At 41.0% G+C, this 19,160-nt stretch overlaps 1 protein-coding gene across 6 annotated transcripts in view; it reads left to right on the forward strand.

The window, feature by feature from the left end:
• The first annotated feature begins 7,014 nt into the window (after positions 1–7,014).
• The window catches only part of rbm47 (RNA binding motif protein 47), a 59,624-nt gene continuing 47,478 nt past the window's right edge, over positions 7,015–19,160 (forward strand). For 2 of the 6 annotated variants that reach the window (XM_088910146.1, XM_088910392.1), the window contains exons 1-3: positions 7,051–7,164; positions 7,297–7,457; positions 8,128–8,850. In XM_088910146.1, coding sequence (XP_088766272.1) covers positions 8,798–8,850 — 53 coding nt within the window. In that variant the 5' untranslated portion in view covers positions 7,051–7,164; positions 7,297–7,457; positions 8,128–8,797. Of the gene's footprint in view, positions 7,165–7,296; positions 7,458–8,127; positions 8,851–19,160 lie in introns of all 6 variants that reach the window. The other 4 variants (XM_088909888.1, XM_088910063.1, XM_088909807.1 and 1 more) reach the window with 4 other exon arrangements.

Raw genomic sequence — 19,160 nt, forward strand, 5'->3', positions numbered from 1 at the left:
AGGATGTGGGCCCATGAGCCCCTAGAGTCAGGAGTCCCTGTTCCCCAGTCCACACTGCTGCCTGGGTCTCGGGATTCAGTGTTAATGATTCATGCCGATTTATTGTAAAATGTATTGAACAGTAGGAGTCTGTTTTTCCTTTTTAAACTACGTAATAATCGCCAAATCATTATGAATACAGATCCCATGTGCTTTCTCTCCCTGTTTCTAACTCTAAGAATTTGAAGTACTGTTGCCAAGGCCTGTGTCAGAACTTGGGTAGCTTTTCAACACATGTTGCCATGGTGAATGTGCTGTGCATTTTCCTGTTTTCACCTTGCTTACATTTGCTCCGTCTTACCCTGGTTCCCTAGGTTCTGGTACACATTACTACTTTTCTCACCTCTTTTACCACGATTTACTATGCTTGGCTGCATGTTTCAGTGGCACTCTGCAGCGATGTTTTAAAAGATACAGTGGTCTTCACAAGGCCTCTGTAGTAGTGGGGGCTGAAGCCAGCTTGCTCTCAGACAGGTTTCTCTGAAGTGTAAGTAACCTACAGGCGCTGACAGGCTGGGAGAGGAAAAGATCTCAGCCTGGAAGGATTTTTAAACGCAGATAACTGCTGTGCCGCCTCCCTGTGCCTGGCCTTTAGCCTTGTGTACTTTTTTTTCATTTAAGTCAAGATAAAATATTATTCATGTAACCTTCAACAAGACATTCAACAACCCTGTTTTCATTTTTATATTTAAGCCTTTAGAGTTGTTTTTTTCCCCTCTCTGCCCTGTATTTGAGACGTTTCCGTAAAGGACACAAAAAAGAAAGTGAAAATATTTTAAAAGAAATGCAAAACGTAAAGAAGATGTATCATTTTACAGTGGCGGATTTTGCTTTTTGCGTTGTGTAAATGGATCAAAGCCTCTTCCTTGTACAGCAAGATAGTCTATCTTCACGTCCTGACTTTACTGCTACCAAAGTCAAACATTCTTCTTTTTCTGTTCCTCTTTGTGGTGATAGAAAATAAACCAGTTCTTCTCAGCAAATGCTTTTTTATTTTTAATTGACACATTACTCTCGAGCAGAAAACATCAAGAAGGCTATGGTCAATGTGTCCATTACTGTGTTGAATATGTTTATTATAGCAGCATTGCTTATAAATAAATCCCTTTGTTTTCTGTTAAAATCTTTTTCAAGTCAAAGTTTATTAGATTTGCTCTTAGAGGATACAGATGATTTTACAAAGACTGGTAACAAATGTAAGATATAGACCAGTCTAGCTGGTGGTGTATTTAATGAAATCAGGAGAGTTTAAAATAAGTCTAAATAAGTGACCCCCGGAAAACACTCCTTCATTTTGATTGGAGAACACTAGCTGGATGGAAAGGTGTTAAGGTGGAATGTGAAGGGAAAATGTGACATGCATGACAGTGAAAGAACAAGTAAAAGATAATTCCACTCTGAAAAGTAGAAATATTCCAGCTGTTGAGTGTTCTTCAGCAGCCAGCAGACACTGACACAGCTCCCAACTCTAACCTTTTCCCAGAAAAGATAATACCACTTTTCTTCAATATACTGTAGCAACTTTAAACAGGGACAGGCAACTTCAGAGGACTACCAAACTTTTCAGCTAGGGCTCATTTTGAAGACCTAAAACTGAAAATGATATGAAACCATTTATTACAGTCCATACATTGCTGGTTAACATGTGGGTATACTGGATATTTGTCCCCATTTGGTGTTGCATAACTAGCCCAGAGCAACCGGGATTGGTTGAGCTTTGTCTTCATAGTGCTCCTAACGATTGTTTCTAAAGATTCAGGATAAAACCCAATTTATTCTCATTAGTCTTCTCCTAAATTTCAGGGTAAGTGATAGGAAAATTGACTTGCGCTGTTTCTTGTTTTGGACATTATACTGTTGATATTATACCCCTACATATACTGTAATTATCCTCGTTCATAGAAATTTTCATGCTTTTTTTTTCTATTTTACTGATTTTCTTATCTTTTTTATACATATTTAAGCTTTCTCTGTTACACAGTATGTCAACTGTTTTTCATTTATAGCACTTTGTTAAGGCTGTTTTCCTCGAAATGCACTGCATAAGATACGTTTTGATTGATGGCAGACTTGTTGATCTATTAATCTCCTGATTAATTATGCATGAGTCAAAGGCATGAGAATTCCCTGGGCTCGCTGTGCCAACAACTAACCCCGCGACCTGTCGCTCATCTGGGAACTTGTAGTATTGCCTGTCAGGGGTGCGTCCCTCCTCTGTCGAATGGTAATTCTGCTGTGGCCACTGTGGGGCTCAGGATGTGGAGAAGTAGTGGAGAGCTTCACAGTGCGTGTGTGAAAGCAGAGCGGAGTGCGCAAAGGTACAAGTGAGGTACTCAACAGCTGGCGTTTCGAAGTTTCGGGCTGTTGAGAAACAGAACACTGTGTGGCGCGTCTTTTGAGACTCCAGGTGTAGAAAGAAAACACACGTGTTATTCCTCAGTCAGTTTTGTCTGTACAGCAGTTCTCCCTTTTCTACTTGCCTGCTGGTGTTCTCAGACAAGCTCTGTGTTATTTTTATGTGTGTGTGTGTGGGTTAGTGTATAACCCCCCTGCTAGGTTACTAGTTAACATACTAACTACTACTAACTAACAAATGTGCTAGATGAGTCAAATGACCTCCCCCCTTTGGTATTAATCAGACAGATTTGATGCCCTGCTGGTCTTGGAGTGATATAGGAACAGAAGGCTCAGTCATGTCAGAGGAAAAAGCATTTTTTAGACAGATCTGTCATGGGAGCAGATGTTCCTCAGAGGCAAAACATTGCCATCACAACATTGCTCACAAGAAAAAAAAAATGTTTTGTATAAACCTGAGGAACTAAATGTCCTGGGAGAAGCCTGTGAAAAATAATGTGTCTTCTATTGGCTTTGTGTGTGAGTATGAATTTCTATAAAACTCTCCCAACTATTTTCTCTATGAATTATTCTAACATCAGATAGATTCATTCTCAGAAAAAAGGTGCCCTCCTTAATTCATTTGTCCCCCTTAAGTAGAAAAAGTTCATTTATTCATCCCTGTATTCTTTGTTAGATTTTCCCAGTATTAACATATTTGTATTATTAAAAAAATGCAATGTTTTATGCTTACACTTTTAAAGATTTCTGCAGGCATGTCAGATCAACACACTCCAGGGAGAGTGGAATCAGTATGCTTTCACTTTCAGTCTCGTGTCAGGTGTGGTGCCTACCCGCATTTCAGATTTTGTTCAGTGTAATCTGTTTTCACTTTTTCTTTATGATACAATAAACCCTAAAATGCTATTCTCTTGCTTACATGTTGAGCTTGAAAATCAACTGAGACTTTAAGACTGATTTGGACTTCGTGACTGACTGGGGTTACAGTTGCAGGCAAAAGTGTAGCCACCCTTCATCTGAAACAAGAGCAGCTTTTTCACTCTGTAACTCAAAACTAGCAGCCCTACTAAAGCTAAGCAGGTGTGAGCCTGGTCGATACCTGGATGGGAGACCTCCTGGGAAAGCTAAGGTTCCTGCTGAAACAAATGTTAGAGGGACCAGTATGGGGTGCTCACTCTGTGATCTGTGTGGATCCTCAGGCTCCAGTACAGTGTTGGGACCTGAGGACAATAATCCTGACTCCCTGTGGTCATTAATAATCCCAGGGAGTTTCTCAAAAAGAGTAGGGGTGTAACCGCGTTGTCCAAACTTCCCCCTGGTCTTTAGCAATCATGGCCTCCTAAGAATCCCCATCTGAGAGTACTGGTGCTGTCGCATCATCCAGGTGGGTTCTACACATTGATGGTGGAGAGGAGGGGAGTCCCCATTACCTGTAAAGCGCTATGTAAGTGTGAGGAAGTATCATTATTCAATATGTCATTTTTCAGTAGTTATTAGTTAGATTTTATATTTTAAATGTTAAATTAAGAGATGCGTATAAAGTATATGGCCAGGCCAGGAAGACCTGGGTAAGAGAGCTATACACATACTGTAGGGGAGCAGAACTGCGTGAGATTAGGATCTGACCTTCCTCCTGAACGTCTGTTATGAACTCCATTTCGTAAATATTCCATCCATCCATCTCTTAACTGCTTTATCCAATACAGATACAAAACACACACACTTTTGATAAATATTATGATCTATATATATTATATTTGAATGATTCAAATGAATAAAATATCATTCACACATACTATCGCATCAAGGATTTCGTTTCGAGGTGTACTGAGAGCTGATTCATCCTAGCAAGCGGTAGTACAGAACTAACACAGGTCAGACAGATGGGCCAGATGATGTGAAACGAGTTGTTAATTCGCCTGGAAGCTTTACTACCGCTTGAATCAACGTTTCAGTATACACAAACATTGCAGAGCTGGCTGTAGTTAAAGAGCTGCTCCCTGAGGATTTAGAAACGTGTGGCAAGCCTCTCCTTCAAACAGCAGCCGTACCCCCTTGGTTCATGTATTTCTGTTGGATACCTGCTCTCTCTCATCCTAGCGTTAATCCCACATCAGCAGGGTCCGCTTGTCGGCACGCCAGTCTCCATTTGGTGGTTTGAACCAAATCTTTGAGCCGATGTTGCCATTAAATGCGACCGAGAATACTCCAACCGGCGCGTCGCTCCACCTGCCATCGGAGGGGGGGGAGGAGAACAAAGTAATGTAGCCAATTCCTAGAGAGGGATTATTAGGAGGCATGGGAAATTTGGCCCCTACTCTTCTCAAGAAACGCCCTGGGATTTTTAATGACCACAGAGAGTCAGGACCTCGGTTTTACATCTCATCCGGAAGACGGCACTTGTTTACAGTATAGTGTCCCCGTCACTATACTGGGGCATTAGGACCCACATGGACCACAGGGTGAGCGTCCCCTGCTGGCCTCACTAACAGCTCTTCCAGCAGCAACCTTAGTTTTTCCCAGGAGGTCTCCCATCCAGGTACTGACCAGGCTCACACCCGCTGAGCTTCAGTGGGCTGCCCATTGTAAGTTGCAGGGTGACATGGCTGCTGGATACCTGCTAAGCAGCAAAATGTCACCATACAATGGTGACTGGCAAGAGAAGACCTGTTTGTCCAGTGTGGAGCTGGTCTGCATGTTGTGAAAACACTCGCAGTAGACAATGAAAACATGAGGCTGTTTATCCAGAGATTCTGTAACTGATTGAAGGGGGGTGGGGGTCGCCCCTATTCCTACAACACTCCTAGAAAACATAAAAACATGAAATGTCTTCTAGGGATCACACCTTCGGCAACACTTTAATTGTGTTAAAAACGGGTACAGTCTGGAAAGGCGGTGTCTGTGATGTCCACTTTCTGCAATGGAGACAGTCACAGGAAAGTTCCTGAAGAATATTACATTTTCAAGTGAAAATGGGCTACTTTGTATCCATGGGAAGTTTTCACCCTGTGAAAAATCCGAATTTAACCCGTAGAAACAACAGAATCTCAATTCTAACCTATAAACTCCTCCATTGTTTTTTTTTAAGACCTGCCTGCAACAGAATTCAAAACTAGGTTTGTGAACAGCACTTTGTTTGAGGAGAGCAATGCCTTAGTTTTGTTACACGCAGGGCACAAGGCGTTATGGGATTCTGTGGTTACACTCCAGCAGGCAACAGTAAAAAATTGATAAAGAGACACACAGAAGGCAGTGGGAGAGGTCATTTAATTAGTGGAACAGTGATATAATAACTAGGCATGAGAACAATAATACTGTTAACTATTTGGATTGCTGTTCACAAGTACTGAAATGCAGGCCTGGCTCCGTGCATACCACACTCCGTATTTAAATCTCCAGATTGTGAATTTGGCAGCTCCAATCTTCTGTCCCTGTTTCTTTCATTTGTTCATAATTACTAGTTCCCAAACTTTTGTTTGTTTTTTTTTTGCCGGGCAAAAATGTGACGAACAGAATTCCCTCTCTCTCTCTCTCTCTCTGGAGTTTAGATCAAGGAAGAGTTTCCACATCAGTTGAGGCAACTCCTACAAATTTTGGATCCCATCTGTTTTCACAGCCTGCTGGCTTGCTCTGCTCTGTTGATCTGAGCTCAGAGCTGGTCTTTGAAAGGGTTACCAACCAAGTGGCTGTAAAAAGCACAGTAATTCAGTGATTAACCCAGAAGATAAAGCCAGGCTAGAGAAATCAAGCTAGAACTGGTAAGGGGACTCGCAGTTATAATCAAACACGTGGAAATGCAGACTGAGCCTAAATGGGTCATGTGATTGAGTTGACATATTTCACATGGCTTTCACTCTGTGTCCATTCTGTTTATGAAGCCAGATTCCTATTCTTCCCGTTTCCACGTCAAGGAGATGCTTTGTATGTACAGCATCGATGTCATCACAACGAGGAACGCAAAATGTACGTTCTCCAGTTCAACTAGGGCTATAAACTGGGCCGGCTCAGTCCCACACTGAGTGGAATCATCGTAGGGAACAATTTCTGGAACAATGTGAAAATAGACAGGGAAATGAGCTCTTAATTGAGGTTTTCCAAAGGTGCTTGTAAATCAACTTCAACTTCAATATTTAATACATTCATTTTGCAGCTTCTGCTGTTCATATTCAGTAGGTTATGTGTAGATTCATGTGTTTACTTTTGCATAACACTGCTTTAGATCACTCGATTTGTCTGTTGATTTGTTGTGAAAAGTGTACAGCTGACGTCAGACAAAAATGGCTCAATCCATGACACAAATACCCCTTACAGGTGTTCTTCTTTATGAGACTGGTGTATTTCCGAAGCAGTCCAAGTGTAACCCAAACTAGGTCTTTTGAATTTGCCAATAATAAAGCAAAGATGGATCAGTAGTGTGTCTGAAACGCAAACACAAAGACTAGAACATTGAGGCAACAAATAAATCCTGATGACTTTTCAGTAGGATTCTGCCCATCACTTTGGCCTTTGACTCTGTGAAGGGTTAATACGGAGGTTGCACTGTCGCATGACATGACACAAAAGAGTTAGTCATTTTTTCTCAGATTTCTGACAGAAACAGCTTCCTGTTCCAGGTTTGGCTGGACTCGGGCAGAAAACTGAACTTCACTGTGTGATCTGTGTCGCTCTCTCTCAGACGCAGTCTCGAGCCCGGAGCTTCTCGCAGGTGCAGTTGATAACTGGAGCTGTAGCCCTCGTCCCGAGCACCTTTGAAGGGGAAAGGAACCAGGGGTACATTCAATTTTGAGGGGGGGGGGGGGTTGTTACAGGTTTTTTTCATTCTGTTGTTCCCTCTTCCCAGGCTTGTGAGCCTTTCTTGAAACTGAAAATGATTTGTCACTTCTCTTTTTTTGTCTTTGTCAGCAGGCAACGGTTACTCAAGGTCGGAGCGGCCATGCAATCAGTCCTTGGGCTCCATGGCGAACGGCACAGCCGTTGTGATGTCACAGCTAGAGCAGGAAGAAAGGTCAGGTGTTGCCAATAGCGACACAGTTTACCCACACTGAGCCCCTGCTCTGCTTCAGGTGAGAGAGAATCAGAGCTTGTATTACTAAGACACTGCTTAGCTGAGGGGGGAGCGGGGGGATGTTGAAACTAACTTACAAAACCCGTAAAACTTAATTTCACAAACTATTATTATTATTAGAGTTTATGACTTTAACAAACTCTTATTATTATTTGATTTTCTGAAACTGCTCTAAATGCAGTTTTTCTGAAACAACAATTCCCCTCCATTATTATATTTGAAGACATTCCAGCAACTTTCTCAAGTACATAAAATGTAAACACTACAATGGTTACATACCTGAAGGGGGGTATAACAGATACCTAAAATCTGAAACAGCTCCAAAATTCACCGTAACGTAATAATAATAATAGAAGTTCAGGAAAACAGTGCAAGGTAAAACAGGTATGAGGAGGGATTTCTATGTAACCTGCCTGAATAGAAAATAGGCGCTAAGTGAGAGAAATCAAACAAAATGTGCTTGGTATCTGATCTTCCATAGCGGGCAGTGTGAAGGACCACTGTTGTGATGAAGGCAGTTTGTAAGTTCGCACTTTTGGAAGGCCGTGTCACGTCACAAATATCACCCAAGGCTATACAAGTTCGTTTCTTTTCTTCTTCTTTTTTTTTCTCCATTCAGCATAAAGTGTCTCACTCCTCCCGCCCTCTTTAATCTCTGTGTATTTCAGGGGGAAGAAAAACGTACCTACACTCCCAAAACAACAGGAATGCTGAACTGGCCTTCAGCCAGCCATGGCTCAACACATGGGATAAAATTTCAATTTAGAATTATGGGAAGTTACTGGTGTTAGGAGTAGAATTCTGGTTTGGTGAGTTTCGGGGCAGGGAGTATACAAAGAGACAACCTTGCTACTGTGAGACAGGCACTGAAGAAGAAAGGCAGAGAGGAGACTAAACTTTTCCCACACTTGTCGTGCTGGTTTGGGTTACTTTATCCTGCCTTGGGTTGTTTTCTCTTTCTTTTTATTAGTTTGTCTTGTATTTCCAAACACCTGAGGTTGCGTCCTTCTTATTTCAGTGAGTGGGACGTGGAAAGTGTTATCTAGGCTCTGAGTGTGTCCGCTTCAGCTAGTTTTCCTTAAGAACTTTCTTTTTTTTTCTTCGGTGCAGTGGAATGTGCAGCTTATGTCAGTGAGAGTCAGGTATTTCACTCCAGCTAGTACTAATTACCAGCTTCTCCCTGAGACTTGCCGGAGTGCGAGAAGCAGAAGGAACTCTGTGCATTGAGCGGGTGAAATCTTCCCATAAACGATCATTTGGGGCAGTAGCTGGACCGTCCTTCCAGAAACCAAGAAGATGCAGTTGTGTGCTCCCCAGGTCCTCGACGTTCCTCAGTAAATGGTATCACAGACCGTGGCCGACGTGTCCTTCTCCTCAGAAACTTCAAACAGGTAAGACAGCTTTTGTTTTTGGAGACCTTTTGACTGACTGATTGTTTCCTGCGGATAGCTTCGCAGTGTGTTAGAGAAAGGTGACAGTTTCGTTTTTGTTTTTTCTTTTCACTCTTTGTACTTAAACAGGAAAGTTTGCGAAGAAACATTTCGCCTGGGAAACAGGTGGAATGAGCAGAATGTCACCTGCGTGCCTCCTGGCATGATAACACCTGAGTAAACTGGAGCTCAGCCATTTAAAAAAAAAGGCAGCATTTCTTAATCAGTCCGTTTTTTATTTGCTACGGTGCCCTTTGAAACAGTTTGCCACTTTATACATTAATGTGGACCGCCAGTCATGTCCTTGTGATACCAAGAAGCGGGCTGAATGCATTGGATTGCGATTTGACTTAGAAATAAAGACATAGTTTACCATGACTACATCTGTTTCAAATGGGTCCGGCTTGAGTTTGTCTCGGCTATGCATAACCTGGGTTGGATATAGGCTGCTGTAGGTGTTTTATCTGCAATTTTTGTGAAGAGAATTTTCGCATTGAAGCACAATAAAAAAATCCGAAAATCAAGGTAATGAATGACCTCACAGTACGGAGTGAAAAAGCTGTTTCTCCAGTTAATAGTTTTGCGCAATACGCGCTCAGCTGCTTCAGTTTCCTGAAAATATGCAATAAAATGTACAAATGTCACAGCCAATCAATAATATGTGTGAACATAATTCAGAAGATTGCTGCGTTTTGATTTTTTTCACTAGATTGCCGGAACACACGATATGTCACGTTGATGAAAAAAGTACAAAACGTGGTACATTTTCAGTGAAGGAGAGCAGCAGAAAAAAACCTTCTAAAACTGCGGAAGTATGTGAGTCAGTTGGCAGGGACAAGTGCAGCCTACAGCGCTCTTTTGGTTTCCCTTCTGTGTGTTAGGAGGCCGGAGCAGGTGTCAGATCAGAAAGGTGAGAGGGCTGAGCCTGTGTAAACGCTGTAGGTCTGGCAGGTTTGGTATTGCTCCTTTAATTACAGTAAACACCACCTTGTCTTTCGTGAACGGTTAGGAACGAGGAGAAGACGCTCCGGCAGTTATTTTTAACTTGGCGTTTCAGTTGAAGAGAAACACAACACGTATTGCTCATATTCAGGAAAATTACACCAGTATGCGAGGTTACACCTGTCGCTTCCTAATAAGGAACCAATTCGAGCCAGTTGTGGACTGTCACAGAAACCTCCCATGACAGGCTAAAGATTTCCCATGGGCTCATTTGCTCAATTCTTTTGTAACTGGGCAAGATTAGGCATTTATATTTCCTTTATCAAAAGAGTGCAGTATACTAAACCCAGCAGAGCATGCTAAGATTATAAGATATGATGAACTTTATATATTAGTTCTTTGTTTATTGCAGAATGTTTCTCCTTCGTGCTCAAAAAGAAACTGTGATATCTTTGCACTGAGCTAAGTTAACTTCAAAACAGCATTGAAAAAAATCCTTGTAGCCTCCTAATCTAAGCCAGCTAGGTGTTATAAGATTTTTAATAGCCCTGTGAAGAGCTAGTCTTTCATACCTAGCCTTTCAATAAGCTCAGCTGTTTCTGGACACGAGGACAACTGCTTTGCAGTGTGATGGCCCAGATAATCCTTTGTTGTTAGCTGGAGATTACATGTCAGCTGTGGTCACCAGGTCTGTTCAGATCCATCAGGCCAAGTGACATTTCTGTTTGACGTAACATGATGTTTAACACTGTAGCGTTTGGTTGTTTTATAGTTTACATCATTTTAGAACATTCCAATTCTTTTTGATCCGAAAAGGCACTGAAAAAGTAAAATCGACATTCATACCAAGATATACAAGGTTTGGCTCAATGGACTCCTCCCCTTTCTTATGATTCTAATGAAGGCCTTTATGCTAGTGAGTCCTTCCCAGCATTCCCACAGTGAAATGGCTCTCTCAGGTGCCCTGAAGTGCCCTTAAAGTTTGTTTTAATTTTATTTTAACCTAATAAATGATCACGGCAGGAGTGTGGAGCACCAGGTGCCCAAAAATACTCCCTTTTTTAGTTTACTTAAAATGTTTCACAAATTCAGAAAGGGCTTTGTGTGTCTTTTCTTTTTTTAAAAAAAACAGCTCACACAGACACAGGTAGACTAACTGAATGTGTCAGGGTTTTCTGGAAGTGAAACTAAGAGCTCAGTAAGGCCAAAGAGACAATCTGGGATGTAGAAGTGTCCTGTGGGACTGTGCCACTCATTGAATTTCTTGGAAAGCCCCTTTCTTGGCAAACCGCTTTTACATTAGACTGGAACACGCATCTAAAGATGCATCATATTCCACAGACAAGCTGAAGGAAAGTAACAGAAACTTTATTTTCAAAAAGATTTGTTTTCTCATAATTCAATCAAATTCACACGAAGCTAAAATGAGGCAAGCTGCACACAGGTGTGTTGTAGGTACACTGGGGCATATTGACCAGTAACAAACCAAGTGGAAAAATAAACATGTTTTCCACCAGAGCTGAAAGATTTTACCAAAGAACTTTGTGAGCCAAGGGAAACAATGGACTCCAGCGGGGATATGTGTTCAATATTGCGTCTGAGCTCACTGCCTGTGTAACCGTTAAAGGGCTCTGTAGAACCGTTAAAGTGCAGGTGGGAATCTTTGACAGACCTCAGTAATTTGCACATCCATTTGAAGAGGTTATTGGCTTCAGACATTGAACTTAACTTGGTGCCGGTACAAAAACTAAAAAAGTCATTTCCAATTATAGGAATTAAATAAAAAAATGACAACATAAAGCTAAAGAGACGCTAAGCAGTTGTTCTGATTCTCAATATCTATATACACAATCTGAACAAGCAAGCAACTCGCACGTTTATAGCGTTGTGAAGATAACGGGTACACAGTGCAAAACACATGACAATTCTGTGAGTATTTGGTTTCCTGACTGGTCCTTTGCCTTGTTTGTTCTGATTTCTCACGGTGCATTCGAGGTGGATGAGAAGGATAATGATTAGGATGGCCACTACTGGAAGCTCACAGAACTTCAAAGATGTCTCAGTTAACGTTCTGAAGGGAGAACAAGAAATTGGCAACATCAAAAATCCTCTTCTTTCTTTCTTTAATTAGTCTTTGGTGATCTTGTTGAGTGAAGAAAAGCTTCCCAGGCCAGTACTACTGTACTGTCACAATTAGTACCAATAAATGTTACTGAACAGGACAGGATTTCAGTGAACAGTATTTTGGAATTGAACTTGGGAAGGATTTTCTGTTTAGCTGTAAATGTTTTCATCTTTACTTTGGTATTCCTCTGTAAAACACTCTTAGAGAACAGAGTTTAAATGCCGGGGTCATTACAGATCATTTTTTAATCTTTTATACTCTTCCTTTCAAGTGTTGATTTCCTTCCACTTTTGTAGGAACTGGTTGGAATAGGCCACGCATTTGAATTTTTACAGTGTTTTGTCTCGAAAAGGTTAATGCAATCTAAAAGAGGTCTTGCTTAACTTACTGGTCAGATTCCTGAAAGAGAGAAAGAGAACCAGGAACCAGGAAATCACATGGCTTTAACAGAGAAGTGAAGGAGTGACCTTGGCTGTCCTTTGACATGTGTGATATTTTCTACAATCCAAACTGACTTCCAGGATAGGGGAACTATAATCTCAACACAATTTCAGTCCTGAAAGGAGCTATATGTGTTTGAATGAATTTAGAGCTATATTTCCATAACTCCTTTTATGCAGGAATGAGTTTAATCATCTGCAGGCCAGTCTGCAGAGGGATCTTAATATAGCAATGAGTTTTATTTGCCTGGAATGAGGTGTATGAACAGTCATGGGATTTTCCTTGGGGTGGCCATATGCTGTATATACTGCACATTGTTTACCACGCAAAAGCTTCAGAAAATAGGAAAATATATCGAAATATATAGGACCATACACTAGGAAAATAGGAAATAGAAAAGTTGATATCTGAGTAGTCAGGACCTTCATCTAATAAGTGAAACAAAGGACCCTATTCAGAGATTATCACAAGGGAAATTGGAGAACCAAACAATTTGAACAAGAATTAAAACTGTTTTAAACTGTTAAAAACCTCTACATGTCTCTGTCAAAATAGTTTTGCTTTCATGGTGCTGATCTTGTCCAAATAAAATAAATAATAGAGTCATCTGCATGTGTAGAAACATTTCACACAGGCACTATCCCGGATCTTCGTGTTCTGTGAGTAATAACTGTGGTTACTTAGTAACGTGGTTTGAAAGAAGTCCATTGAGGAGCTACATTGTCAGATGTTGAACCATGGCAGCATTTTTGAGTTTTGGGGGAAACAGATTAGTACAGGAGGAGCTAAAATCTAAAAGGAAGGACTCTTTCGCCTAAAATCCTGTGATATGCTGTTGGCATGGTATTCTCCACAAACTGCCATTACAAAGTACGCTGTTTCAGCACCAAAACAGATACTCATGGACTGGAATTTGTGTGCCCTGGATTAAAATCTCATGTCTAAGCATGGTTGTGTTGATGTGGACAGGCCAACAGTTCAGTTTTTAGGAGGAGAAGTGAGAAAGGGGAGAAAACACTTTCTTGATAATTCATTGCAATTATCTGATTTTTTATCTTTATTTTTTCATGTCTTCACATAGGAATTTTGAGGCCTAGTTTAATTTAATTCTGTTCAGTTAAAATGTATATTTTTGAACAATTCGTTTGCTAAAAGGCTGGCATTTTTTAATCTCGCTGTAATGTATACTACAGCAGGTAACCTGAAATGTCTGTTTAAGAGCAGATATCCTACTAGTACTTTAAACATCATTAAGTACATGGTTAAATTTTCTGAGGGATTAAAACAATCCATGAGAGCAGAAACAAAAAAAAAAACAGGAATTATAGTGTTTGTGTGTGCACTAAACGGCAGGAAAATTGCTCATCTCTCTTTTTTATTACTGATAGAGCATTTTAATACAGTTTACCCAGAGGGAGATAAGGACAATGTGTCCTACAGACTAGATTTTGGAAAGAGTCTCAGTTTTTTATTTTGTTTAGTGATTGTTTGTCTGATGTTTTCTTTAAAGTGCCTCAATTACTTGATAAAAGGAAGATCCTAAACCCTGGAGCCCAGCACAGATTAATGTACCACAATGCACTGCCTCAAAAGCTCCTTGCAGTAAGTCCACATCTGTCAGTCGGGCTACACCTCCTGTCCAGAGGGAGTCAGACACTGTTTCTGCTTGTTGTTGACTTAGCAGTTAAGAGATCCTTTAAGATCCAGTTAAGTTAAGAGGTTTAATGAGAAAGAATAATATGATAATGGGTAAAAATGTAATGGGGATGTTCTTTTAAATCCATTTTAAAGATATATACTGAAATGCTAGGCCTCAATAGCAATACCCTACTTGTATTTTACATAGTTTTTGAATATGACTCAACATACTGTTCAAATATCACTGACAACATTCATGACAAAGGATATATAAACCTGCAGGTTGGGTCTGATGGCTTTGTCTCATTTCTACCTCTCTAGTATTTTTAATGAGGGCCTTTATGCCCTGCACAAGATTTTCACAGTTACTATCACCGTCAGGTTCCCTGAAGTGCCTCTTTCTTAATGGAATTGTCACTGTAAACGTGTTGACCTCCCAGGTGCTCCAAAAATATGTTCCTTTTTCCACTTTTGATTTGAAGACAAACCTTCCTGTGTGCTCACTTGTGGCAGTTTTAGATGCAGTGGTGCATTGTGGGAGAGAAGGCCATGTCTGCCTATTGTGGTCAATACAGACCATTGGTATGACTGCAGCTCTATCCCTCTGGCTTCTGCCTTAGGGAGAGAATCAGGGTTCCAGTGGTTTATTAGGTGTCGGCAGAAAGCAGTATTCTGACACTTCCAGTTTGGTCCAGACAAATCAATATTTTGACCTGCACAGAATTTTAACACAATGTCAGATGTGTTTTATTATTCAAGAGGACTTGACTTGAATCTTAAAGAGTATGTGAAGTTGTGTTGTTTTTTTAAAAAAACATAACTTGGAGATTTGGGGAAGTAAGGACATGGTTTTAAACAAGAAATGAGAGTCAGACATTTTTGCAAAAGTCAACCAGTTGTATGTACAGTTGTACGTCAAGCATTTCTGTCCATTGTGCTACTTTACCGATTCGCCTCAATTTACTCCTCTTCTAGAATGCCTCTGTGTGCTTTAACATGCATACCTGAATTGTACAATGCTCTCTTTATGCTGTGCTGCAGTTTGAAAAGCTTTTCGGAAATGCGTACTGCGGCAAACCTTCCTACAAAGGAGTCTTTATTTCTTAATTTAATTAATAACGACTTATTAGGAAAGACCAGCTGAGACCAAAGGCTCATTTACAGGGGTTCCCCATGGAGACATGTGGCGAACAATGTAAACGCAGATTATGGATGGCGTGCACTTATGTATGTAAGTGGTGTGGAATAAACAGGGGGTGTTAGGAGATATAAGTGGTCTAATTCGATGAAAGACCACGTTTGGAGCCTACTTTCGAAAATATCAAGCCCCCTTCCCCTCAGTCACACTTCTTTGGCACTGTTACAGCCTGCGCCATAATAAGAAAATCACGCAGCCACTCTCAGCCTGGCTAGACTCTTCCCTAATGCTGTTATAATGCTTCATTTCACTTCCCTTCTTGCTTTTTTCTCTGCCGTGGTATCACATTGTTTCTTTCTGCAGGGATCGCAGACAGCCATTAATTGCATTCACGGAGGAGACAGCCAAATGTGTTTTGCATTTTTTCAGCTGATAATACCAGAGAGCTCAGTTTTAGCTGTTGGACGGATGGTGGGGGCCCGGGAAAGACATTTCAAAGCAGTGACACAGACAGAAAGAAAAAACCTGGGGTTTTGCACTTGATACGGTAACCTTGAACAGTAGCTTCCAAACACCTAGAAGCAGCCCTGAAACAGAGGCATCTTTCACTAGACGTGTCCTCACAATGAGATCTCTGTGCGCTGTGGCCCAGGCAGGTTTCAGTGACATAGCGGGAGCAGCAGAGCAGAAAGATTTGTTATTAAACCGCACAAGTGCCTCAGCCCAAACTTTTTATCTCCCATGGAACAGTTCAGTATTTCTTTCCTTAGTCTGTGACCTCAGTTGAGCCTTTTCGTAGTGTTACTTTAACTTGCGGGGAATGTAGGATCACAAATGAAATTTCATTTTGTGGGCAACCTTGAGAAGGGTTAGTTATAATTTATCAGCAGCCTGGACATGAAATAACCACATCGTAACAAACAGATTCTAGGCAGGGTGGGAGAAAGAGCTGTTTTTCTAGTTTTTTCCAAATAAGGTAATTAAGTAATTAAACAAACCACACATTCATGGAAAACACAACAAAACCAAACCTGACACAGCTGGTGAAGACTTCTGCCCAAACTCAAACAGAAATGAAATCTCCTTCCATAAAACAAAGAGACCCATCATTTCCATTTGAATTTCACCCCTATTTAATTTCTCTTTTAACAAGACAAATTCACAAGCATAACCTTATTAACTTTAACGGTGTCATATATATCATTATATACTGTGCATAATATGTTATAATAGCTATTTCGTGTTTATAATATGAAAAGAATGATTATATGCCATCACAGCTGACACATCTGAAGTTTTGTCAATTTGTCAACAGAAAACACTGTACTATTTACTTAAACCTATTTGAGATGAATGAGAACAACACAAATAGCATAAAAGTACATATCCTTGAGCAGCAATAATGACATAGTCCTATTAGGGCTCTACACTGGGGATGCCATACAGCCAGATCCGGTTAATTGGCTAAATTAAGAGGCCTTATTCTTCTGAATGTTTTATACTTCTTTCTAACCTTTTAAATATGGCGTAAGAAACTTTTCTTAACTGAAGCCTTGATTTTCCTTCTAGTGTTACCAATGGTTATTGTATAAAGGTGGGATTAGGCGTCTAGTTTTACAGCACTGTACTGAGAGCAGAACAGAGCAGAACAACAGTATTGTTGTCACCTGGTGTGATAACTTGTGATTGCATTCCTGGAGTGTAATGGTGTTGAAATCTCATTCTTTTTCCGGTTTGTGTGCGTCACTGGAGAAAATGACACAGGAATGACTTCTTCTCAAATCTGGGGCTGTGGATGTGGTCCCACCATGCCAGATCTGGACTTCAAGCCCAGCCTCTGTGCATTCATGCTAATGACAGAGCTCGAGGGCTGACTGGAGCACAGTCACAGTCCAGCTGGAGCTCAGACCATACAGACTCAATACACGTGTTTTGCCAACACACCAGCAAAAACAAACCACCACGAATAGCTTCAGACTAGAACACCTTCTGGACTGGATGGAGCAGGAAGGCACCTTAGAGTAGCATTCCCCGGACCTGTCCCTCTTAGACTCCAGTGTCTTCTTTTCTTCTGAGGACTTACTTTGCTTCAGTGTTAACGACTTTGCTCAGACCCTTTGAAATAGTTTTCAGCTCAAGCTGTGTGTTCAAAGCTCTTAGCACGGTTTCCCTGCACACCTGACATCTCTAACTGTCACAGTTGTAAAACATTCATGTCATATTTAGGACATCCCCTCAAGGAGGGGATTGAGCGATGGAGAGCACAACAGGGGTAAAAAAGCAAGCAGCCCTCAGCTCCTGAGGGAGCAGGACTGGATAGTCCTGCTTTAGGGAATGCAGATGTTGCAAAGTTCAGCTCTGGGAGGCGTTCATAAGGTCGGCCTTCTCTTTCTGGTTTGTTGGCTCCTGGGAGCTGTGCTGAAGATGTTGCTGGTCACATGCCCCAGGGTGGGTAGGCAGAGAATCAGCAGTCGAGGACAAGGCCAAAACTGAGTGTCTCACCCCCACCTGCTTTGTGGTCTACAGCTAGTCCTTCTGGGAGTGCAAAGTGAAGACGGACATCCCAGAAAGCTGGCCGAAAAGTTCCTTCTTTCTGAAGTTTCTGAAAGAGTTAACCTACATTCGTTCTAATCTCTTTATCCTTGTCACACTGCTCTGCTGTGTATAATACACTCAGGAATTTTCTCAACATTTGGGGACTTAGAATAGAGGCTTGCTAGGCAGCTAAGAACTTGTTCGGTTTATAAAAGGACCCACTGCTTGTATGTGTATACAGAAAAGTACTCAGCTTTTAATATACTGAAACAGGGTAATCATTTTTCACAGCATGTTTGTGATAGCGTTGCCTAAATTAAACCTGTTTTCTTTCTTTAGCCAGTCACTATAGCACAGTGTCTGTCCAGTTCCTCTGGTACTAATTCAATTTCACAGCACACGATGTACAAAAACTGAACTGTAATTGAGAGCTGAGTGCATCTAGGATGTTAAAATAAACTTGAAAGGACCACAGAAACTGAGGAATTGACGTGTGTTCACGTTTCCCTATTTACATTTTGAACTTTTTGCCTGTGGGTTCAATTGCTTGGTCATGTTGCTGTGGGGCAGGAGAGCTTGCCTGTGATCAGGTAAAACAAGGGCGATGAACTATGTGAGAAGCATGAAAACTGCAGGGGCGTTTTTTTTAGATGTGTTCTATATCCCATTGTTTGTTGTGCTGATCCTGTGTGGAGATTGTTGCACAACTTGTTGTATCACATACTAACTCACCTACCCAGCAAGGAAGTACCTGCAGGCAAGATCTGCATAATGTGCATGACCAGGACTCCAGGAGCCGCACAGCGTGAATCTCTGATCAAGCTCGTACAGGGAGGATCTGAAACCAGTTAGAAACAGGAAGAGGCTTTAGAGTATAAAGGACACTGAAGGGTTTCTTTGTCCTGGAGGAGCGGACACACTGACATTTTACAATGTTTGTTCTCAAACACAGATTACAAATACAAGTGACTTTTCTAAGACACCAAGCATTGTCAGTAGGAAAGCCATGATAGGCACCTAAATGAAATTAATTGCTTGCAGAATTAATTAAGAATGCAGACTAAATGTGTCATAGCTGAAAGTATTCCCAAACAAACGAGTCTATAATTTTGGACCAACCTTGATCCCGGAGAGCGCTGGTCCAATAAGTTTTATAGGTCACCCCCTTGTCTTTTCATAAAGATTGAGAACAGAGCTATTGCTGAATTAAACAGGTAATTTGTTCAATTAAGGGACCCCTTGTCCTTGAGAGTTAAAGAGTTGTGTTTCTAGTGATCTGTGTAATACTTTATTTAACATATTCACAGCAGTTTATCACAATTAAATTGTTCCAAGCCTTTTGAGATTGGTGAGCTAAAAGTACACGCAGCTATAAATCTTGCTGGGTTGGAACTTACTGTACTAGGCACTGGGATGGAAATGGTCCAGTTCAGTAATTCTCAATGTTGGTCT

Source organism: Atractosteus spatula, chromosome 1, assembly GCF_055471065.1.
Source record: "Atractosteus spatula isolate fAtrSpa1 chromosome 1, fAtrSpa1.hap1, whole genome shotgun sequence".
Classification (NCBI taxonomy): domain Eukaryota; kingdom Metazoa; phylum Chordata; class Actinopteri; order Semionotiformes; family Lepisosteidae; genus Atractosteus; species Atractosteus spatula.